The sequence below is a fragment of the Barbatula barbatula genome (genome assembly GCF_947034865.1).
Source record: "Barbatula barbatula genome assembly, chromosome: 25".
Classification (NCBI taxonomy): Eukaryota; Metazoa; Chordata; class Actinopteri; order Cypriniformes; family Nemacheilidae; genus Barbatula; species Barbatula barbatula.
Window position 1 is genome coordinate 11,077,159 of NC_136788.1, and position 23,282 is coordinate 11,100,440.

The following is a 23,282-nucleotide window of genomic DNA, read 5'->3' on the forward strand; positions in this document are numbered from 1 at the left end:
TCTTCAAAAGAAAGTGATGGCATTTTGACAGCAGGATATACATTCAGATTTCTTAAAAAGATTTGATAAGATATTTAATTCGATTGCCAGCCCTAAAAAACACACAAAGACATGCAAAAGGACAAAAACATTATTTATTGAACACTGACTGTTCAGATGAATAAATATATGTAATAAGACCCCTGGTGTCCGATATACTCCCCAGTGAAGTACCTATAACTTCAAAATGATTTATAACAATTGTTTTCTTTAAGCTGTATACCGGTTTCTTCAAGCTATATTGGCCAACATCAGATATTTAGGTAACATGCATTGCAGCTTAAAAAGGAATTGTACACACATCCGTTGTCACAGGTGCAAAAAGAAAGAAATCCTTATTTGTTCGGAATTTGTGTAAAAAGAATATTACAGGAACCGGATTCCAGCCCCAAACTGCACACCATCACATATCCTGTGAAACAATACATGTTATACATTACATCATCACAATACTGTTGTATTATAATCGAGAATAAAAGTACCATTACTAAATATCAAAAAACATCCAACACAATTGTTGGTGACTGAATACCTGTCTCCACTCTGGACGCCCATGGGAATGCAATAGTTGAGCTCTAATCGAGCAATGTTCCCCAGACGCAACACAATGCCCGCTCCATATGACCAGCGAATACACTCCGCCAGTTTGCTCAGGTGTGCTCTGGGCCCTTCCCCTGGTGGATAAAGGGAAAAAAATATATAGAAAGTAAATATGTGACTTTGCCACAAACATATTTCAAAAAATAAGAAAAGGGACGCATGTGATATAGTTAAAATTTCAGACATTGAAGCTGTGGATCTCACCATAGTTAAGGTTACACAAATTTCCGGCGTTAAGGAAGAAATGCGTCCTGAAGAGGTCTCCAAAGCCGCCTCTGCCTGGTCTGAATGGGAGAGGGGTGTACAGATGAAGCCCTCCAGCCCAATATGCTTCCCCACCAAGGTAATCACCTACCGACAAAGTGAAAAATCAGTCACAGAGCTTTGTGAGATTTTAACCATTTAAAGATCAGTTAATTTCAAAATCAAAATAGTAATGTTTAGGAGAAAAATATTTTAACACAAACCTTCACTCTGAGGACCAATGCTGTACATACTAAAGCCCCTCACACTAGTGGGACCACCCAAATAAAACCTACATACAATTCAAAAACAGTTAGATGCGTTTCGAAGTAATAATTTTCTTACTTTTTTGTATTATCTACAACGAAGGAAGAAATATACCTACCTATCAGCAATACTGGAGGACTTTTCTCCAAGGGGCAGCAGCATACCACCCCACAGTGAAGCAGAGAGCACCTACACTAGCCACAAACACAAAATAATTATAGTTTATTAGCATTTCAAAGCATTTTCTGTGATTAAATGCAAATACCCAATCAGTTTCGTAAGCATTTAATATTGTGACAAATTATAGCGTGTATTTTGGTTGAAGTTGTAATGCAAGAGGCTGTCATGTCCTGATAGTATAGCCCACCCATAATTTAATGAAAAAGAAAGCCAAAAAGCTCAAAACTAAAATGTTAACGCAGGTAAGGTTTTTCCAAAGAATCTTACCGAGTCCCAGAAGAGTGTCTTGTTGAGTTGAATCTCAAAGTCTTCCTTCAAGAAAGTGACATCTCCCCCAGTGTAACCTGCCAGTTCCTGACACCCCATAAAAACTTGAGTTAAATAATAAAAGTTTGTTGTATGTTGTTTTAAAACATGTAAATGTGTGTAATCTGCTGATGCATGACCAGACCTGGTTGATCTTTAGTAAGGCACCTTTCCTTGGAAGGATGGAAGAATTGCGTGTGTCAATGACCATTGCATGCTGTCAAGAAAACATATTAAAAATTAAATATGATGTACATGTACAATCAATGACCGTATATTGCACATATAGTATGCAAATGTTAAAAAAAATTGAAAATACGAGATTTGGAGTGAAAAGAGGACACATACCGATAGAGAGGACTTCAGAGAATGGCCACTTTCCTCCCTGACAGCAAAGGATGCAGTACGGGCCAAACAACCCAATTCTCTCCAAACACCCTCCCACTTCAGGGTGTGGTTTGTCCTCCAGATAGGGAACTATAAATTAAACAATATTCAAAAACATTTGTAAGATGCTATGCAACTTATTGCTCATAGCTTTGTCTTCATATATTACAGCCTTATTTTGCTAAATAAGGTCATGCACTATATAAAATAACACTAGTGTAGTTGATAAGAAAACAAAACCACTGTAGAACATAATCAAGCAGAAAGAACTCACGCTGATTTCTGTTGAGATTCCTTTGTCAGTCTCTCTGACCGAGCTCCATGGGAACTGTCCCGTGACTTTGTACAAGTTGATGGAGAAGCTAAAACAATAAGGAAAGTCTTAATAGCAAACACAGAACTGTGTTCTAGATATATGCTTATATAAATAAACAACTACTGAAAGATGATAAACATGACAAAAAGAAAAAACATTTTACTTTCCTGTCTTGACATAGATGTACATATGGTTACTATTTATATTTCATGGGGACTTTAATTCGCAGTTAATGTATATACATACTTCCGTTCAAAGTGTCCGGGTTGTGGCTTGAAGAATGATAGGCCGTATGACGTTTCCTTCGTGCCATAAGAGAACTGGAAGGTCATCTTTTCTGCCCGACCCAAAACATTGGGCAATTTCAGACCCAGCACCTGAGAAACAAATCATACCTCAACATTTCGATATTCTGCAAATTATGTGTTTCTCATTGTAGCAACATGGCCCATCTACTCAGGAGATGTTTGTTTTTTAACTCTAAGCAGTAAAATATATTGTAAAAAGTAAAATATGTTTTATAAGAAACTGGCAGTAGCTCACCATGCTTCCCTCGTTGTTCCCAACCATTGTGTTGTAACTTCCTGTCATTCTTCTCATCTCCTTCACCTCAAACGTCACATCCAGTCCATTAGGTACCGCATCAGCACCTAAATATTGTGCACACAATCTTATTTTGATTTATATCTGGTTACATACAAGCTATTTGGTTTGCATAATCACCTTCAGCTGTGTCTATGACAACTTCAACTTGTCTGAATATCCCCAGACGCAGAAGCTTCTGTCTGGCCTCATGGGACTTTTTCATTACCTGTAATGAAATCATTTTAACACACAGATCTGTTCAAATGATTACAATCCACTACTGAGCCATTTTAATTCCATTGTTACTTGTTAAGTATGTAAATTAAATAAAAGCAAACGTGAAATACTCACATCAATCAGGCTTTTGGCTCGAAAAACATCTGCAATTTCATACGTTAAAACGTCTTCCTTTGTTCTTCCAAGACCATCAATGTGTACTCTCTGTACTACGACCTAAACAAAGGAAATGCATATGAAACAATAGCATGACTTCAAAAACAAAGCAAAAATGTATGTAAAAGCATTAGAGATATACCAAATCTTACATCTTTATTTTCAAGAACTTCCTGTTTCTCCTCGCGATCTGGTTCTCCTAGGTCTATGTCATCCGCCTGAACTCCCAGTTCAGGTCCTTGCATAGGCAGAGGGTCCATACTCTGGGTCAACACATATGCTCTAACAATTAGCATGGCATACTAAGATTATTATCTTTCAATTAAACAAACAAATTTCGACCTGTGGTTAGTGTTGTCTTTATATACAAAGAGACTATTACAATGAGCTATGTCAACATATATTAGATATACATTCGAGTTTTAAGTTCCCATTTAAGTCTGTTTGAAGTTAGCTTAAAGTTAAAATGGAGATTCTTGAATTGGTTACGTGCAAATGTTATTTCTTTTCGTGACTGATAATTAATCATTTAGACAACTGGATCAACGTTTTATACTAAACGTCAAACTGATCTCGGCCTGTCATTCAAAGATTCTTTTCAGAGGTCATTGCTCAGGCTCAAACGACGACCTTACGGGAAAGAAACACTTACCCTGGCATGCACAGTGCCCATGTTTCAAATGCTTTATACAATCAAATGTCCCCAGTATCAAAAATAATACAATTCAACCTATGTGAGGAAATATTCACGGCTTCGGTCTGGCACACTACAAAGCGGTCGTGGTGGCTGCCATGACACTTGGAAACCACGCCCACGTGGTAGTCACGCCCAACTAAACGATGATTGGCCGAGTAGGACGTCGTGACAATTTCGTCACACGTTTTCCCGCATTGACGTTACTTGGTTCTTTTTCAGGAGAGATAAATGTCTACATTTAGTATTTTGTGCGCAAATGCGTCTTTGTTATATATGAAAATCTGTTAGATTCCACAGATATGTAAACACTATTATATAAATAAAATGGATATCTTTCGAGCGTCCTTGTAGTAGTTGGCGATTGTTTTTTATTTGTTATTGTTGGCAAGGCAACAATCAAATTGTGCTTCCAAACTTAAGCCAATTTTCTGAAGGGGGTCATGTAATTTCTCTCACAATTAGGGCTTACGAAGGGGTACCAAATCTATATTTTAGGTCAAACCAGACTAATAAGATTCGAGTTTATAAACCAATTTTTGGTTTGAGAGTTTAATTTTCTGATCGCCATGGCACGTGCTAACCTTACAGATGACGTGTGCGTGCGTTGTGTACGCATTCCAGCAGGCGGGCTCATCTCCTGATTGACATACAATAGCCAGACCGTCTCCATAGCAACAGAGAAGCGTCTTTGGCTGGATGTGTTTTATCGCGCACTTGTCGACTTTAGGCACTTTAGTCCGTCATCAACAGCGATTCCTACCGTGTTTAATAATTTAAGATGCGTCCGAGGTCAGCTGTGGAAAGCTGGGTTAGTAAGGTTAGTATAACGTTTTACCAATACATTATATTTCATAAGTGAATAATGACTTTCACTGCCAGAAAAGACGTTTTGTACATTCAAATGTAGATAATTGATTTAAACTATAATTTTTCTTAATTCATAGGTGCCATCAGTGAGGTCAGCACAGGCACTTACAAGCTCAGCCCGTATGGATCTGAGGCCTACAACACAAGGACTTGAAATCATCCCTAGGGCTAAAAGTGCCTCTCGGTCAACCACTAGAGATTTATCAAGAAGGAACTCTCTGAAATCTGACTCTGGTATGGCCTTTGCTGTGATGCATTGTCTTGGTAGTGATAGAAAAGCATTGATGTGGAAATCTATTTTTCACAGCATCCTCTGTGCAGTCAGTGGCAGATGAAAATCTTTCTTTGGTGGATATTGAAGATCTTCTGTCTGAGAAAGTCAAGGACAAGAAAGATGACCTGAAGGCCGCTTTTGAAGCTCTTGACCAGGATGGCAACAAGATTGTCACCAAAGGGGAATTCAGACGTGTAATTGAGGGGTTTCTTGTTCCGCTAACCGAGTCTCAGTTTGAGGGACTGTTGACTTTGGCAAAGGTATGTGAGACTAGAATAAAACCTTATTTTGTTATATTGTACTACTAAGACAACGATTTTACATACTACATAATTTTGTTCTATAAATTGTTTTAAAATCCATAAAAATTTAATTAGCTTGAAATAAGAGCAAATGGTACAATTCCCTACATGGAGTTTCTTCGAAAATACTGCAAGGTCTCATCTTCCATGGCCAGGTATGTAATGCTATTAAGACTTTCATTGTAATATTAATCATTTTTATTTTTATATCTAATAGCTAAAAATGTATTAAGATAGCAGGTCTATTTGAAGAATTGTGGCAAAATATTTCTTTACAGAATTCCACATATGAGTGCATGTTACAGAAACTTGTCGCTTGGAGATCTGCAGTGCCATTTGAAAGAGAAGGTGTGGCATACATTTATTTGACTATTTACTTATAACTTGTTTACTTTAGTGCCCATGGTCATGCCATGCCATGTTTTTTATCGTCTCAGATTGGTGACAATTTGAAAAACATCACCAGGGCTTTTCGTCTGTTTGACTACAACTGTGATGGCCAGATACAGCAACATGAGCTACGTAAAGTGTTAGAGGGTTACTCCTTTCCCATGAGTCAACAGGAATTCCACAGGTTCCAACCTTAAATAAAGTTTCAACTTCATTTATGTAGTTTTGATCTTTCATTTGTAAGGCTATTACTAATTATATTCTTATGAATGTTTAATTGAACTATATTACAATTTTGCATTTATTTAAATAGTTAAATATAACAATGCTTTATAAAATGTTGCATTTTCCCAAAATCGGAAATGTGTCTCTTTCCTTTAGATTATGGTCATACTACAGCCCCAACAATACTGACACAATATATTACAAGGAGTTCCTTGAAAAGCTTGGTGTTGATTGTGAAAACTATAGAAAGATTGCACCAGATTCTATAAAACTGGGTATAGTTATACAGCTTGCTATTTCTAATGCATTTGTTTGCACTCTATATTCTGTGGGAATGAAACCTATAACCTTTACCTAATTAAAACTGAGATTAATGATGAAGAAAGGTACTCACTTACTTTTGGCTCATTATAAGGGTTATATTAGTAAAAAAAGATTGATTCCTTTGCAGCACTGAACTGGGATGCGGTCAGTCCGACTACAAGACCAAAGAGTAAAACTAGTTTAAGACCATTTTCAGGCAAGCCCAAACACACCTTGGATGAAATTCAGACCAAGTTTTTGAGCAAAGTAAGTATAAAGATGTTTTTGCAGAATGCATTTGTTTTACCTGATTTATACAGTATAAGCATCACATTAAAATCTGTAATATTTATTCTGACTGGAATTTTACAGATGAAGACAAATCACAACCTTGTTGAAAAAGCTTTGCAAGCGTTTGACCTCACAGACAGTGGGCTTGTATCTCTTGAGGATCTCAGGTCTATCTTCAGTAATTTTTTCTTCCCTATGGATGACAGCACATTTAGTGGTTTATTGAACAGGTACTGAGAGCAAAACAAGTTATGTAAGTACTTGCTTGAATGCAGTTTACAGATTAATACAGTGCTAATTTATCTTCACAGATTTGGCGTGAGCACCACAGAACCTCTGAAATGGAGATGGTTTCTTGGGTTGTTCAAAGATGACAAGCCAACTACAGCAACACAGTAAGTCAGCCATAACGTTTTTGTTTGTTTTCTTTGAATCAACCTTTTTAACACAATGCTTTAATATACACGAGTACTGTCTTGTAAAAATATATATTGTTCTTTAGCTGTAATTGTGGTGGTAAGTGTATGGCATTTGTGTATGTCTCGATCAGGAAAGATTCAACTCCAGAAAATGCAAATGTGCACAGCATTCAAGCCATTGAACCAAGACTGCATCAACAAATACTTGATAATCAGAACAGTTTGATGGAAACATTTCTGAAAGTTGACAAAGTAAGTCTCCCTAATCCCCATATACAGTACATTTGAAATATTGAGATTATGAAAAACTGAACAATTGTTTGTTTTGTTTCTGTTTAAATATTTTCAGAACAGAACAGGTTTCATCAGTAGGGATGAACTCCGTTGGGCTTTGAAGAACGTCAGCATCAATGTCACAGATGACCAATTTCAAGTTCTTGCGGACCACATGGATGCAGAACATGAGGATGTTTTCAATTACCAGCAATTCCTGAACTTCCAACATCAGCAAAGGCCAAACATGGTATAACATTTGTAAGGTTTTTTTCACCTTATCACAATTTTACAAAACCAACATTCTGTATACAGAACATTGCTTAATATTTACATCACCTGCTAGAGAAATTAATATTTTGTCATTCCAGCATACACCAAAACCCAATGAAAAGAGCTCAGCGCCATTAAACACTTCCACACCAACTCAAAATACAGTAAGTTACCTGCATAGTAATCAATACGGTACATTTTTCAATCAAAAGCTGTATATTACTTTTTTCTGTTGAAAACAAAAGACGATTGTAGTGAGGTAGGCGGGACGAGAGCCGGGATTCGAGGCCGGTGAGTGAGTGATAACAAGGGTCAGCTGTACGCGCACCGGTCTCGAATCAAGGAGGAGATTGGGAGCATAAGAGGACGAGCGACCGGACCGTCAGTGAGAGAGGACCAGGCCTGGACTTTATGTCGTGTTTTATTGTTTGTTTGTTTGTTTATTTAATTAAAAGTATTTTTCGTTTGCCGGATCCCGCCTCCTTCCTTCCCTTTATTGAACTTGTTACAAAGATGTTTTGAATGACTGTCAATGAATAAATGAGTAAATCATTTTTATTTTGAACTAGCTTACTTATACTATACTAGTAGTTATAATATGTAAATGGCTTGTGTCCTTCTAAAGGTAGAAGAAATTCTGAAGGAGAAGCTTGCTGAGAATTGTAACATGCTGATTGAATCTATCGCCATCGTGACCCAAAACCAGAGTGACAACATTCCTCCGGAAGAGTTGAGGAGACTGATCCAAGAATATGGACTACCGCTCTCTGAACAACACTTCAGCAAGTGAGTTTCCTATCTCTTGCCTCAGTGAAGCCTCGGGAACCTAATAATGGCTAACTTTTTCATGTTTGCTCTCAAAGGCTCTGTGAACCATGTTTGGAGGCTGGAGGTGTGAACTACAAGTTGTTCTTAAAGAACTTAGGGATTCCAGAATGGAGAGCAAACAGCCCCAACACGAGTCTCTGTAAAGTTGAAAGGTTTGTAAATAATATACAAAACAAACAAGGCTTCTTACACGTCATCTATTAAAATCATATTTTGTTAGCATGATGAAATTATGTCCTATGTGATGCATGATTTTGGGTATACAGTGCAGATCAGGCGCACAAGGCTCAAATCTTAAACATGAAAACACAAGCAGTCCAGGACGTTGTTTTGAGAAAACTAAAAGACAGGCTTCAGAGACGAGGATTGACCCTTCAGGACTGTCTGATGTCCACCGGGAAAAGCTCAGCAGCAGTGCTCTCTCTCAGAGATTTCTGTAAAGTAGGTTCTCATTCTGAAATTCAAAAATGATTTTGTTCATTTTTCTCTTTGAGATTATTTACATACTTTTAGATTCTGGACGACTGTGGAATCTTCTTGGAAGGGCCTCAGTTTCAGATGCTCATCGAGTCTCTAGGCTTTAACTGTGGACAGATTTCTGTGGCTGATTTTATGACCAGCTATGAAGGTCAGATATTGTCTTCAGAACACTAAATCTGTTGTCTGAATTCAAACACTGCCACAAACTGGAAACACATGATGTATCTGGATTCTCTTCGATGCAGAAACAACATCAGAAAGATACGAAGATCCAGATAGACAGATAGATGATGTAGAAGTTACCAACATTTTATCTGCTGAAGATTGTTTCAGTCAACTTAAGAAGAAAATCAAGGAACACCATGGGGTATGAAAACAACTCAGCACTTTTACAGTGTAAATAATATTCTGTCATCATTTATTTACCTTCGAGTTGTTCCAAATCTCTATACATTTCCTTGTTCTGATGAACGAATAGAAAGATATTTGGAAGCTTATAACCAAACAGATCTTGCCATCTGTTGTTTGATCTTGCCAAATTACTTTATTCGTATTTTTGTTGTGTTGAACACACAAGAATGTAGGACAGCCAACAGTTCTGGGGCACTTTTGACTACCATTGCATTTTTACCTATTACCGTAGTCGCTGGGGGGCAAAATATGTCTTGTTATAAGCATTCTTCCAAATATATTTCTCTGTGTTCATCAGAACAAAGACATTTGACAGATTTAGAACAACTCGAAGGTGAGTAAATGATGACAGTATCCCTTTAAAAGAATGGTTCACGCCAAAATATTTCACAATAGACGTTTGTTAAACATGAACATCAATGTGTTAACAGCGTCACAAAACTAAACTACAAAAATAATGATTGTTTTTCAAACAATTTTGGATTCAGGATGTTCTGACTGCTTTTCGACTTATGGATAACAACCGAGATGGCTTAGTGAATCGGAATGACTTCAGGGCTCTGTTTGACAGCGTGATGTTCGTAACCATACAAAGTGAGTATCAGAGATTGCTCGACCTGTTAGGCCTCACACCTGGCGCCACACTTAACTACGCCGAGTTCTGCAACAAAGTCCAGTCTGGCGGCAAGATGAGACCACATCAACACAACATCTTGTAAGAATTAACTTCCACTAGTTTTTTTATGTAAAGACAAAAGTTCAGCATTTTGATGACTGATTTATGGATTTTCAGACGTGATGGGTGGCTTGGAAATGCACGTAACCAAGTACACAACCACCTGGCAGCCATTGCACATAAAGGATCTGTAGATTTCTCTAGGGTAATTATCATTCACTCCTGCTCTCTGAAAAAAAAACAGTTTAACAGAAGTAAATCTAACCACATACTGTACAATTATATCACCAGCTCTTTGGTCATCCGGGTGAAGATGGTGAAAGACTCACGACCAGGAATGATCTGAAACAACTTCTTTTTAAATACTGTTTGCCCATCACACCAGATGAGTTTGATAAACTATGGAGCAGGTAAGAGACTGGATTTCAATAACGTCTCTCTCAAGCATGTCTGGAGTTTACTAAATGCTTTTAATAGCTGATGTTGAATCAGGCATGTAGAATAACACTAGAAACCACACTACAGGTATGATGAGGAGGGAAAAGGCTTTCTTACTCAAGAAGAGTTTCTAAGAAAGCTCAAAGTCCAACCAGATGAAGATTGTCAGTCAGACACTTCCCAGGAACAGCCCACAGATAAGGTAGTTTCCATAACATCACCTGACACAGAAGTCACGCTGCAGAACCTCAGGTGAGACTTGTGAGATTACTTTGATTTAATTTACACTGTTTTACTTTGAATCATTTATGTCATAGAAACAGTTCATCCAAAAATGAAAATTCTGTCCTCTACTCACCCTCAAGTTGTTCCAAATCTGAATAAATGTCTTTATTCAGGGCTCTGTTTGAAAGATATTTGGAAGAATGCTTGTAACCAAACAGCTCTTGGTCACCATTTACTACCACAGTAGGAAAAATTGCTTTATAAATATCTTTGTTCTGTTGAACACAAAAAAAAGATACAGGTATTTTGAAGAATGTAGAAAGCAAGCAGTTTTGGGGCACTTTTGACAACAATCGTTATTTCTACTATGGTTGTGAATGGTAGCCAAGAACTGTTTGGTTACTGACATTCTTCAAATATCTTCTTTTGTGTTCATCAGAACAAAGAAATGTACAGATTTGGAACAACTTGAGGATGAATAAATGGTGACAGAATTAACATTTTTGAGTAAACTGTCTCTTTAATATACATGTAACATAAGAAGATTCTTACTGTTTTATGTAGGAAGTGGATCAAAAGTGACTTTGAGAAGGTTAGTGACAGCCTTGTGGTCCTGGATAAAAACAGAGATGGTCATGTGACCATAAGGGACCTGCTGTCACTACTACACAGAAATGGCTTTCAGTTAAAGGAAACACAGCTCAAAGATCTACTGAACCTGTAATCCCACCCCATAGAATTACATCCTTACAAAACATAGCTTCTCATGAAGTGACTTTTTTACAAATGTTTTCTCTCTTCCCCATTTTCTCTTCAATTCTTCAGTCTTGGGTTTGACACCAGTCACAAGACGCTGCCATATCTTGATTTTCTGAAGCACATAGCTGGACTTCCATTCTCCAATGAGACAGCAGATCTGGGTTTTCCAGAAAGAGTTGAGAATGTAGAGGAGCTAAGCCCAGAAAGAGCCATACAGCGGGTTAAAGAGACGGTAACTGCTTCCTCCGACATTCTTTACAAGGTAAATACCATATTCTTTTTTATATCATTCCTGTTTTTTTGTGATATTTTTTCAATTTCTGATTTTCTTTTATATGGATATGTTTATATCCGACAGCAATAATATTAGTGTTGGTAAAAGGTTGTTAAAATAAGCTACATCTTGTCTTTTGATTTTGTAGGCTTTCTCTGCCTTTGATCAAAATAGAAGTGGTACGCTTCCTCAAGTCGAGTTTCGGCAAGTACTGAATCATTTCTGCGTGCGTCTCTCAGATTTGCAGTTCAGAAAGTTACTGTCCAAACTGGGTTTGAGTGAAGGGGAGGAGATTTTGGTTGACTGGAGAGAATTTCTGGAAGTCTTCAACCTCCATAAACAAGAGGTCAGAAACACTGCTCAACACAGAAATAAAGAAACTGCTGCTCATTGCTTTATTCAGACTAGTTTGTTGGACACTTTCAAACCTGAAATGACACATTTTTTACAGACAGCAGATGAATGGCTGAAGAAAATCCAGAAGATACGTTTTCCGAATCAGACCCGCCCATTACTGATCAAGGACATTCTAAGGAGAATACAAGAGGTTGTGTCGGCCCGTCTCCACACCATCACGGGGGAGATGATGGACCTTGACTACGCCAATATAAAGGCAATCTCAAAAGAGGACTTTAAGAGTATTTGTGATCGCCACTTCATGAGGCTAACAGACGATCAGGTAATTATCTCTGAGTAAACTCAAACTGTGTCTTTAATGCAATATGGCCTAAAATGCATTCACATTTTGGCAGTTTCAAAACCTGTGGAAAGTGCTGCCAGTTAACAACTTTGGAAATCTGAAATATCAAGAATTCCTGAAGAAGTTCAGTGGAGAACAAAAACGCATTGAAAAAGCTGGTAGATCATTACCAGGTTCTGCAAGACCATCGCTGGATAGACCAGCATCCCTCCGACGGCCAAAAACAGCACCCTGCACATTCCGATACTCTTCGGTATGCATCACTTCATTTGGAAATGTTGTTTTGTCTTTGTCCAGGTGGAGTATTGTTATTTGTATCTCACCCCTGTTTTTAGTCATCAGGCCCGGAGAAGCTCAGTAGGCCCTCCACGTCACACAGAAGGCAGACGCCTCTGCTGAACTGTGAAGATGTGGAGATGAAGGTGCGCCCCAGAATCCAAGAATATTGGAGGCACATCCAGAGGAGGTGCAGGGAAGCGGACACCGAGAGGACTGGGGAGATAGATGCGGGGACCTTCTTGGGTACATTTTTGTGGCCAAAAAAGGCCAAACACCTTTCTTCATAAAATGTAAAAATTTGCATTGTAGCTTAAAAGTTAAATTGTTAATTATTTAGAGATACTCCAGAGCCTTCGCATTGAGCTGAGTCCAACTGAGTTTGAGCAGCTGGCTGTCAAATATGACATCAAAAACACTGGACGTCTCTCGTACCCTGACTTCCTGAGGCACTTTGTGCTCATGTTTGGTGCTCAGGTCAACACCTCAACCTATAGACTCAAACTGCAGCTACCGAGGACACCCGTAAGTTTTGATTTCTACAGATTTGTAAGTATTTTCACACATCATCTCTCTCAAATCCGCTGATTTTATCCTTCAGATGAGCCCTGGACCACTTAGTGGCCAGTGTGCTGAAGCCATGCTGAGAATTTCTAAGCCCGTACAGCTATTCTGGAGGCAGATGAGGCAAAGATTCATCTCCTTTGACAGAGAGCGCACTGGAAAGATCTCTCTTCAGGACTTCAGGAAGGTAAAAGCAGCTTGTTTGTATTGTATATTACACTTAAGGTTAATGACCTGACATTAATCATGCAATGTTGTTGGATTTTAGGTTCTGAGACAGTTCAGTGTGAATCTGTCAGAGGAAGAGTTTTTTCATTTTACGTCTTTTTTCGACAAGAATATCGCAGGGAAGATTTCCTACAATGATTTTCTACGCATTTTCCTAAAATAAGTATAGCTGTGGATATTGCATTTGCTGTTATTATGGATATTTCACAAAATGTTTGTATTCGTAATAAACTCTTAGGTCGGGTATCACAGACACGGTTTAGCTTAAGCCAAGACGAAGCCTTAGTTGAATGAAGTTATTTATGACGGTTTTATAAAAATACCTTAGAAGAAAACATTACTGGTGTCCATCTTGTGACAAAACAATGGCACTGATATATTTTCAGATATTTCAGGGCAAGTTTAGCGATATTTGGTTAAAACAGGTCAAATATTTATTTTAATCTGGGACTAGCCTTAAACCTTGCCTGTGAAACCGGGCAATAAAGTTATTTTAGATTCAGGACTTCTTTTATTTTTATGTATCTGTGTTTACATGCAGTAAGTATAAGAACAAATAAAATACCGTAACAATGTATTACAAAACATACAAATATTTTCCAACAATAAATTGATGAAAGGCATTTACAAGGAGAAAGTTTCAATTTTTTTTTCATTATTAAATGGGATAGTTATGAAACATTTAAAAAAATATTTAGTGTGTTTTGTAAAATCACCCTTCACCTAGTGATGTTGTTTTTCTGTAGTACTTGACCCTTCTGTAGTACTTGACCCTTGTTATTACAACACTATGTGTAAACTTGGTTTCGCAATAGTGTTGGCAGAGACTGATTGACTCCTTGCACTCCTTGTGACATGAGAGGTATAGTGTTGAAAAACATGCGAGTGTCTTCTACAGAATGGAATATTTCATTTGCTGGCTGTGGATTTCTCATGGCGTACTACTGTGGAGTCTATAGCTGTTTATTTGAACGTGCCCCGTCCTTTCTCGACGGGGTGAAAAAGATTTGTGGGGCGTCATCTGGTGCTCTCATGGGAGCAATAGTAGCATGTAAAATGTCTCCAGGTACGTTTTCATTTGTGGTTAACTTAATTTCTTTTTTTTATACAGTAGGTCCTAAGCATTATTGTTTACAAACACAAATACTTTTTTTAATTGACAATGTTTTAAACAAAACAGAAAGCTGGCCTTTTTGTGTAGTGACCAGTACAAGCAAATTATGTAAAAAAGGCAGTCACAAAGATTGCTTCATGCCCAGAGTCATAAAAAATACAGTATAAACCCTTCTTTTGTCCCTTTTGATGGATATTACGGTGATGCTAATAGTTCTAAAGATCTAACTTTTTAAGCCAAATCCTGTCAAAATTTGCTGGAAATGTCCCGAGAGGCTCGAAAAGGCACTTTGGGTGCTGTGCATCCCTCCTTTAACCTGCTGAACATAGTTAGAACCTTCCTGATCCGAGACCTGCCCGACAACGCCCACCTACTCACCACTGGGCGACTGTGTGTGTCCCTTACACGAGTTTCAGATGGGACAAATGTGTTGGTTTCTGAGTTTGACAGCAAAGAAGATCTCATTCAGGTGAACTCCCCACGCACACTGTCTGGAATGCGACACATATCAACTCTTTGTAACTGTATTTATCTAAAAAGATAAGATTTAGTGTGGATCAGTTCACATTTATGATTCACACTTTGATCTTCACATGCAGGCTCTTGTTTGTAGCTGTTTTTATCCACTGTATTGTGGTGTGGTACCTCCAAGCTATCATGGAATCGTACGTAGCCAAAACCACTTAAGTGACCCATGCTACAAATTAATGTGCACAATTATTAATGCAATTGTTTCAGTTTCATCATGTTTTGCCGTCTGCTTTCAGAGGTATGTCGATGGAGCATTAAGTGACAACATGCCTTACTCGAATCTGAGCAACACCATCACAGTCTCTCCTTTCTCGGGAGAGAGTGACATCTCTCCATACGGCAACCCCTTTAACTTCCATGAAATACATTACAATAACGTCAGCATTCACATCAACTTTATTAATGCATACCGGGTGGTCGTTGCATTCTTCCCTCCAGGACCAGAGGTACTTTTTTGGAGATAAATATGACTTACATGTATGTCTGATTTTACACACAGTATATGTAAGAAAAATACAAAGTTGTTTCTTTTTCTTTTCTTTTGCCTTTAATAAGGTCATGGCTGAAATGTATCAGAATGGATATGAGGATGCTTTCCTATTTTTTAAGGGAAATGGTGAGTAACCAGGAATGAGCCGCTTTTTGCAAATGTGGACAGTACGGTATTGTCTGTTTTAATCATGTTTTGACACTTTACTACATTATAAAGCATACTTTATCATACTTTTTACTCAATTATGTTTCATAAATACATTTTGTACCATTAATACTCAAGTAGAAATAATATTAATTTATAATGTACTTAAGTATTTTAATGTAATGTATTCCAGTTCAAAAAAAACAAAAAATATTTATAAAACGCAGTGGAGTAAAATGATATATGCTTTATAATGTATTGAAATAAAACACAAGACAAAATGTACTTGAGTAGATTAAAAATACTTAAAGGGACAGTTAACCCAAAAAATGAGAATTAAAATGTACTCTCCCTCGCCAAAAAGATCTCATCCCCCATTTACGTCCATAGTCTAGAAAATAAATATTATGGGAGTCAATGGGGGATGAGATCTGTCTGGTTACTGACATTCTTCCAAATATCTTCCTTTGTGTTTGGCAGAACAAAAGGTGTATACCGGTTTGGAACAATCTGGGGGTTAAACTGATGACAGAACTTTAATTTTTTATTTAACTTTCCCTTTGACTCTGGATTTTTGGACGTTGCTTTAATTTAGATCTAATACTACCTTGCTTACCAGAATTCCTGGAGTTCCATTCGCCACTACGTGAGTTAACCCTCACTAATAAATGGGATCATTTTCAATCATCCGGGAGACACATTAAGGAAAACAAGAGAACAGAAGACCCTGATATCACAGGGTGGTCAAAAGTGACTGAACATTCTAAAAATATCCTACCAGAATCCATCAATGAAGGTGAGGCAACTGATCACCCAACATTATTAACCCTTATTTGAAAAACTAGAACATGTGATGTATTTTTTTATTTTCCAGTATTTCACGAGGCATACATGAAGGAATATGAAAAAAGAGGTTCTTTCTCAGTGAAGTTTGTCTCTTTTATAATGTGGTGCATTTTGCCGGGTGAGATGGTTTACATCATTCTGTTGAGGTACATCTTTCTTTCATAAACCGTTAGATTCTAGAACTAAAAATGGAATAACATCTGCTGATTTTGTGCTGTTTGGTGCCTACACTCAGGTTTATTGACTGGTCGCCTCAGATATGGTCCAATATGGTGAGCATATGCAAGATGACAACTGAGGGGATCAGATCAGTGTGGAAAAGAACTTTCTCAAGAACTTAATCTTGATTTTACATCCTAAGTCTCAAAGGTGTGATAGTTTTAAAAAGGTGTATTCCACATGTCATTTATACGCAAAGGTGTCTCACGTTCTTCAAGGCTTTTACCTTCAGACACTACTGACTGACCAGCACAAGCTCATGATCCTTTTTTCTGATAGACTGTTTACTAAGATTTGTCTGGAATAAAAGTGTCTATGCTCTTTAAACTTAAGTCAGAATGTAATAAAAAATGACACACTTAAAATCTATTATGATCAAATTTGCATTATTTCCAGATATATTCTTATATTTATATAACATTAAAAATTCTGAACTATTACAGACAAATATGCACAAGTAGACATCAGGATAATTGTGTTTTAATGAACAAAAAAGATAATCATGTTTACAACGGGTTAAAAAATAGCAACACGTATGAGCGTTTTGATGAATCCCCAATTTATGGCATGTTCAAGAGAAGCCCAGAAATGTTCACTTGTATAAACTGTAACAAAGTGTTGTGACTTACAGTACTGCGGAAGGCGAAGTGTTCACATTTTAAACATTGACAGGGCACTTCCTTATAAAGAACACATGTAGAGAAAATATTGAATGTACAATTATCACTAATTGTAACATTGTGTTGTTTTCATTTATGCCAGAATATTCCAACATCTGAAAAAGACCCCAATTTATCTTGACACAAGTAACAAAAAACAATACAATTTAAAGTTTCGTCTTGCTGGATTGGTTTTATAGTGTAAATGGTGTTTAAAAAGGTCTGGGTTTAAAACTATTGTGTAATCTTATTTACACACCAAATGAAATGAACTCGCCTTATGAGCAAATCAAGTATCAGTCCCTGATATCACATGAAATTCAATAAAACCAGTGCTCTAAACCACTGTACACTAAACTACTCAAAGTAACAATAACTCTAAACCACATGTGTCTAATTCTGCTCCTGTCCTGTTCCACTCCGAATCAAACACACCCACCCATCATTTTCAAGTAAACCTGAAGACATTGATTAACTAGTTTAGGTGTCTTGGAGATGGCGCTAACTCAACAGTTGCCCTCCAGGAGCAGAATCGGAGACTGTTTCACTAAACCATTAATGTAAAAGATGAGTAAATACTCCAATTCCATAGAAATGCAACTTCCTAGGGGTGTAACGGTATGCGTATTCGTACCGAACCGTCACGAGGAAAATTCCCAATGAAGTCATCATCATACCTATGTCCTACTTCCTTCCAAGAGCTCCAACTGCCTTGGAGTTTAGACTTAGAAATGAACAGGGCATTTAAAATGTACTGTGTACTGCAAACAGTTAGGTTTTATGCTTAAGTTATGCCATTAAAACAGCGACATCTGCTAACGGAAAACAATGCTTCGTTGTCACAGGATGATGCCAGCTGAAGATGATGAGGAAATTACGTTACTTCCTTTGCCAAATGCCTTCCAAACATCTACATAAATGGCACGCAAATGCCCTGTTCACTCCTAAGCCTAATCTCCGAGGGCTCTGTCCTTCGAAGAAGTAGGGCATAGGAATGATTGTCTGTGATGGTTCGGTACGAATACACGTACCGTTACACCCCTACTACTTCCTAAAAGATCTAATTTAAATCCATTGCAAAAACGTGTTTAAGAGTCTCTTCTTAGATAGATATCCAAGATCATGAAGGCATCCAAATGAAGCTTTGAGGTTCAGTCTCTTTAGCAGCCATTGGACTCTCCTTGTGCAAGTTAGGTCACTTTGCATCATACCGCGATTCCTCACATCATTCTTTATATCCAGTCCACATAACCAATGTGATTTATCACGCTGATATAAGATTGTGTAATTAAAAAGTAACAGACGGTCTCAGTGAAGCACAGGAGATGGAAACCAGTGCACATTAAGACTCCTGGTGTAGGTTCTTAGAAGAGCTGACAGGAGGCAAGGCGTCTGTGGAAGAGCGTGGGAAGTCTTCCAACAGGCTTCACATGAAGTCCCTCGTAATGGTCCGTTCTCATACACCCCAGGTTTGGGCTTGAGAGGAACCGCCGATGTCTGGAATCTGATCAGCGAAGGATTGCGTCATCCACTGACCATCTTGAACTTGGTCGACTGGGTTCGGATTCGTAGGTGCCTTCTCGGCTGCTTCTCCTGAAGGATGAACACAAAAAAGTCAAAATTTCACTCCTAAAAACATTAGCTTAACGTAAAATCCTAAAAGCTACCAACCTGTTTCCTCAGATGCAAAGTTACAAAATCCATTGCTTTGATCCATATCAGGGGCAGGTTCTCCATAAACTCCCCCAAATGCCGTCTCATAGCCAGGATCATACTGCTCTTCTTTGATAGCCATTCTCTTAGCATCCTCTGTTAGATAGAAAAAATGGTGCTAATGACTATACAGCATTACAGTCCATAATTTAATTTATGATTAAAAATTCTCACTTAAAGATAAATTAAATGAATCATACCTTTGGCCAAGCCGAGATTGAAGCTATAATCCACTTCCTCAATGTCCTTACTCTTGACCACACCCTTCAGCTGGTCCCTGAGTTCTTTTAGCTTGATGTAATAGTGAACTTTGTCCTGAGCACGTGGGAACTGAGCACAGCGAGCGCTGGAAGAGGGCATCAGGTACAATGCCTAAAAAAAACGTTGACTTTGATATTCTATCACGAGTTCAGTCATACAAGATATCATGTTGAAGGTTCTTTACCGTGTCTGAATCTGGGATTTTATGAGGCTGTAGTCCAAAGTCAAGCTTTTTGGGTTTTTTCCCAAATATCTCTCTGCAGAACATTTCATAAATACCTAAAACAAAATTATCATTGAAATTCGTTATGTGCATTTGATGTTATGGGTAAAACAATAGCGGGGTCCAATAGGCTTGTTGCTCAAGATGGCGCCAGTATGTTTTTGACACGCCAGGGTCGGCAGACTCATTTCTGGTTGTATAACACCATCGAGTTGTTTTGGCTTAACAAAGTTCTCAGCAATGTAAAGAGGATACGTCCAATCGCTGATATATTACCTTCTTTTTATCTGAAGAACACCCATACTTGCTGGCCAAAAATCCACCTTTCTCCATACCCCATTTGCGTCCCAAAAACTCACCGGCAACATCTTGTACAACTAGCATATTGATTTATTCATTATATATTGTGGGCATATACTCACATTTCCCATTAAAAACAGCTATGAGTGGCTTGAATTTCATGATTTTTTCCACTAGGATTTTTCCACCCTCTCGAAGCTCCTTACTACAGAAAAAAACAGGTTAGAGGAACATCCCATCACTATTTTTCTAGCCCTAAATGAAAGCAGAGCTGTCATCTGTGATACCTCGAGAGATCTTTGCTTCCTGGTGTCGCTCTTTCCACCATATTTGTGAAGCCAATGCCATATTTCTCAGGCAAACTATGGTCATCCATGTGATTCAACAGCTTCTCAGTGAATCCAGACAGGAAAAGACACTTCCCTGAAAAATACATTTGCAGATTCTCAACAATTACCTTTTTTATGTGCAAACATAACCACATTAAGGATAAAATTAACTCCAGTGTACTTACAAAAATGATTTCCTGGTCCAGGGAACCATCTTCCGATGTATGCCGCCATCAAACCCGGATTAATTCCAATCTGGATCATTAAAATAAGTAGAAACACATTGTTTAAATCTCTTTCAGCACAAACTCGACTTAAAATTTAAAACTTGCAACATTTTAATTTAAAAAAAAAATCCTGACAGAAATCCTGGAAACTCACAATGACATAGTCCAGGTTGGGGGTAAGGATGTCTGGCAGAGTCTTTTTCATGACCTCCTCTTCCGACATGCCTTTAAAGCGATCCACTTTCCTCCTTACTTTCTTGAAGGTTTCATCAATTTTCTCCTGTCCTTCAGCAGGTGGGGCCTCCTTATCCTCCTTTGCTTTCTTGGGTTTAGGTCCAGGTTTGGCTTTGGGGGCTTTTGGGGCTTTGGGTTCTTTTGGGGCTTTGGGTTCTTTTGGTTCTTTGTTTGCTGGCCTTCCTCGCTTGCCTTTAGCGGGTGCTATGGAGAAGGGAAACAATTCTATTTAGTATAAATCCCATAACATTATGTTTTGAGCCATCGCACGTTCCTTTGAATGACATATAGATATGCTTTCTAAAATACAAATGGACAAACTACCTTTCTGTGGTGCACCAGGCTCTTGCTGGGCAGCATCTTCTGGGTGTACAGGCATCTGCTGCATGCCCCCCTCTTCTCTGGGACCCCCCATCATATAGGGAGCATTGCCATTAGCCATGTGTGGATACTGCGCCTGAAGGGCCTGTAGATGCTGCTGAGCGGACTGAACCCTGTTTCAAAAATAAAACAGGACAAACTTATGTAAAAAAGGCACATTACTGGTTAAAGGAGTAGTTCAAACACATATGAAAATGTTCTCATAATTTACTCCCCCACGACATTCTTCTGTAAATGATATTTTGAGCTCATTTAGTTATTCGGTAAGCCGCCTATTCATGGCAACACACAGAACAGTGTGGCATGTGGATAAAGTCAAATCTCATTGGTTCTTACGTGATTTATGAAAACAAAAAACATGTGACATCTTGTCACAAGATGAACTAAAAAGATCAGAAATGTACGTTTTATCTCAAAACCATTTAGCGTCAGCAATTTTAAACAACGGAAGTCATTTGGATTAAATAAATGATGGATGTTTGTGCTTTTTGGAGTTTTGCCATGTTGACCCCATATAAGGGGGTTATAACAGCATTTTAAATTACTATTATTTGTTTGTGTCCAACTAAAATTCTATAAAAAAAACCATAAGGGCGAGTCATTTATATTTATAAGCTGTATTCATGATTTTTTATATTTGGGTGAGCAATTCCTTTGACCGTTAATAATATGCAAATAGATTCAACTGACATGATAAATTACTGCAAACACTAGGTGGAATTATCTAGTTAGGTCAGTTGCAACTCATTAAATTAAACCTGGAAATACATTTAGCTGCAAAAAAAATGTGTTAACTGCAGAAGAACATCATGTGCACTGAAAACAATAACACACCTCGCAACAGCAAGATAGGTTCCTTATAATAAAGCATGAGCAGTCATTGTTGTCGTTTTGCAAGCAGATACAGACTGGTTAGTAGCATTCATATCAAACGAAAATGCTGAATGTTATAAAATCACTGGGATCGTATTGTTGCCAATTGATGACAAATATGGGACACTCACCATTGTTGGAGATATTCCGAAGGGGCATTGGGCAAAGATCCATACAGCCTTTCATCCATCTTTACGGGATTTAAATAAATCAATATTTGTCTTTATTCAAGAGCAATTTCAGTGGTATTTTCACAGGGGAATGTTTTTAACCAGCCTTTCTGCATAGGTGGCACTTTTATGGCACCCTATTAGATCTTCGGCAAGTCGCGGTTAAATATTCTAAACATATTAATTATACCTTTTAACGAATGCCAAAACGTACACAATCCAATAATACATGAAAAGACGAGTTGGATATGTTGGGTTCACTAACTACATAAGTTACTCCGCGTAACGTAAGTCAACCAGCACAAATCAACCTCCAATAATAATGCTAATGCTATTTTACCACCAGCAATAGATTACAATGCTAGTATATAGAGATCTAAAACTACATTTAGCAATAACGTAACAATCTATAATTATAAATACAAGAAAACTGCAACGATCCTTTATTTTTCGTTAACAAAAGAATGTTAAACTGTTAGCATGGTCGGCGAACCCTGGCCCGGTGCAATTCATTGAGTACAATGAATGATGGTCGCTAGCTAACTATGCAGCACGCTTTCTGTCGATGTAAAAAGCGTTTTAAGACAATGCATTTAAAATTAAACTATGCTTGATGAAATGTATACATACCGTTGTTATACGATTAAAACGATAGTCCACTAAAATGTTGATTTTCTCGTTTTACGAACAAACCCGGCGAAAGCAACAAAGACAAGACCATAAGCGAGAAATCAATTTGACAGTGGGCTGTACCAAAGCACCGATACTGGGTTACGACCGGGCAGGCAAAGTATGTGTATTTGTGCTATTATTTGTAATAAAACAGTCAGAATAAAGGATATTTGATGTGAGAGAAATAAGATTTAAACTTGAGTATTTCGAATGTAGTATATGCATTTCATTTCATACGTTTTTAGAGGGTAATAGAGAACTGCACTCCCCCCTAAAAGATTTATCAATGCGCTGTTCCCCCTGACGTTTAAAAGTCTCAAGGAAAGCCTCCCATTGGCTGCACATAAATTCTACACCGAATGTCAAAATAAAGCTCGTCATTTTTTTAGCCACGTTCTCCTTGC

General features: G+C 37.9%; 4 protein-coding genes across 9 annotated transcripts; 2 read left to right on the forward strand and 2 right to left on the reverse strand.

Moving 5' to 3' along the window:
- Positions 1 to 112: 112 nt before the first annotated feature.
- Positions 113 to 4,204, reverse strand: samm50 (SAMM50 sorting and assembly machinery component). The gene is made up of 15 exons (XM_079449516.1): positions 3,969 to 4,204; positions 3,469 to 3,579; positions 3,275 to 3,376; positions 3,062 to 3,149; positions 2,882 to 2,988; positions 2,585 to 2,715; positions 2,297 to 2,384; positions 1,984 to 2,112; positions 1,781 to 1,852; positions 1,597 to 1,683; positions 1,268 to 1,338; positions 1,107 to 1,174; positions 844 to 990; positions 572 to 713; positions 113 to 451 (listed from the first exon to the last, which is right to left on the reverse strand). The coding sequence occupies exons 1-15, from the start codon at positions 3,987 to 3,989 to the stop codon at positions 406 to 408; spliced, it is 1,410 nt and encodes a 469-aa protein (XP_079305642.1). The 5' UTR covers positions 3,990 to 4,204; the 3' UTR covers positions 113 to 405.
- Positions 4,205 to 4,791: 587 nt separating this feature from the next.
- On the forward strand, positions 4,792 to 14,173 carry efcab6 (EF-hand calcium binding domain 6; the record flags this gene model as incomplete). Its single annotated transcript, XM_079450911.1, has 30 exons — positions 4,792 to 4,834; positions 4,968 to 5,114; positions 5,188 to 5,414; positions 5,532 to 5,611; positions 5,735 to 5,804; positions 5,894 to 6,030; positions 6,228 to 6,346; positions 6,523 to 6,641; positions 6,747 to 6,895; positions 6,977 to 7,060; positions 7,216 to 7,336; positions 7,434 to 7,607; positions 8,256 to 8,416; positions 8,494 to 8,610; positions 8,725 to 8,899; positions 8,972 to 9,086; positions 9,184 to 9,305; positions 9,838 to 10,064; positions 10,143 to 10,230; positions 10,317 to 10,435; positions 10,551 to 10,715; positions 11,253 to 11,408; positions 11,514 to 11,709; positions 11,870 to 12,067; positions 12,173 to 12,400; positions 12,474 to 12,674; positions 12,757 to 12,943; positions 13,038 to 13,222; positions 13,299 to 13,448; positions 13,530 to 14,173. The coding sequence occupies 30 exons, from the start codon at positions 4,792 to 4,794 to the stop codon at positions 13,650 to 13,652; spliced, it is 4,383 nt and encodes a 1,460-aa protein (XP_079307037.1). The 3' UTR covers positions 13,653 to 14,173.
- Positions 14,174 to 14,279: 106 nt separating this feature from the next.
- Positions 14,280 to 17,310, forward strand: LOC306890485 (patatin-like phospholipase domain-containing protein 2). 3 transcript variants are annotated; one of them, XM_079450258.1, is made up of 8 exons: positions 14,280 to 14,555; positions 14,840 to 15,072; positions 15,203 to 15,268; positions 15,371 to 15,580; positions 15,690 to 15,750; positions 16,391 to 16,567; positions 16,646 to 16,763; positions 16,853 to 17,310. In XM_079450258.1, exons 1-8 carry the CDS (start codon positions 14,345 to 14,347, stop codon positions 16,956 to 16,958), a joined length of 1,182 nt encoding a protein of 393 aa, XP_079306384.1. In that variant the 5' UTR covers positions 14,280 to 14,344; the 3' UTR covers positions 16,959 to 17,310. The 3 variants fall into 3 exon arrangements, 2 of the variants coding, with proteins under 2 accessions (XP_079306384.1, XP_079306385.1); XR_013786281.1 differs by having other exon boundaries at positions 14,312 to 14,555; positions 16,252 to 16,567; positions 16,853 to 17,204; XM_079450259.1 differs by having other exon boundaries at positions 14,463 to 14,555; positions 14,825 to 15,072.
- tdg.1 (thymine DNA glycosylase, tandem duplicate 1) lies at positions 17,301 to 22,978 on the reverse strand. 4 transcript variants are annotated; one of them, XR_013786280.1, is made up of 12 exons: positions 22,837 to 22,950; positions 22,168 to 22,226; positions 21,107 to 21,276; positions 20,703 to 20,986; positions 20,507 to 20,576; positions 20,280 to 20,415; positions 20,115 to 20,197; positions 19,654 to 19,748; positions 19,409 to 19,580; positions 19,167 to 19,304; positions 18,777 to 19,088; positions 17,302 to 18,105 (listed from the first exon to the last, which is right to left on the reverse strand). XR_013786280.1 is itself a non-coding variant. In XM_079450254.1 (11 exons), the coding sequence occupies exons 2-11, from the start codon at positions 22,224 to 22,226 to the stop codon at positions 18,952 to 18,954; spliced, it is 1,344 nt and encodes a 447-aa protein (XP_079306380.1). In that variant the 5' UTR covers positions 22,837 to 22,978; the 3' UTR covers positions 17,302 to 18,951. The 4 variants fall into 4 exon arrangements, 2 of the variants coding, with proteins under 2 accessions (XP_079306380.1, XP_079306381.1); XR_013786279.1 differs by lacking the exon at positions 22,168 to 22,226 and having other exon boundaries at positions 17,301 to 18,105; XM_079450254.1 differs by having other exon boundaries at positions 17,302 to 19,088; positions 22,837 to 22,978.
- Between the last annotated feature and the right edge of the window lie 304 nt (positions 22,979 to 23,282).

Coding starts and splice junctions, on each gene's coding strand:
- samm50 (XM_079449516.1), bottom strand. CDS start 3,989: ATGGGCACTGTGCATGCCAGG. Junction 2,989..3,061: donor TGTCATAGACACAGCTGAAG/GTGATTATGCAA, acceptor CACAATATTTAG/GTGCTGATGCGGTACCTAAT. Junction 452..571: donor GGCGTCCAGAGTGGAGACAG/GTATTCAGTCAC, acceptor ATTGTTTCACAG/GATATGTGATGGTGTGCAGT.
- LOC306890485 (XM_079450258.1), top strand. CDS start 14,345: ATGAGAGGTATAGTGTTGAAAAACATGCGAGTGTCTTCTACAGAATGG. Junction 14,556..14,839: donor AGCATGTAAAATGTCTCCAG/GTACGTTTTCAT, acceptor TAACTTTTTAAG/CCAAATCCTGTCAAAATTTG. Junction 15,751..16,390: donor CCTATTTTTTAAGGGAAATG/GTGAGTAACCAG, acceptor CTTGCTTACCAG/AATTCCTGGAGTTCCATTCG.
- tdg.1 (XM_079450254.1), bottom strand. CDS start 22,226: ATGGATGAAAGGCTGTATGGATCTTTGCCCAATGCCCCTTCGGAATAT. Junction 20,198..20,279: donor GGAAGCAAAGATCTCTCGAG/GTATCACAGATG, acceptor TTTTTTCTGTAG/TAAGGAGCTTCGAGAGGGTG. Junction 19,089..19,166: donor CTTTGCATCTGAGGAAACAG/GTTGGTAGCTTT, acceptor TTCATCCTTCAG/GAGAAGCAGCCGAGAAGGCA.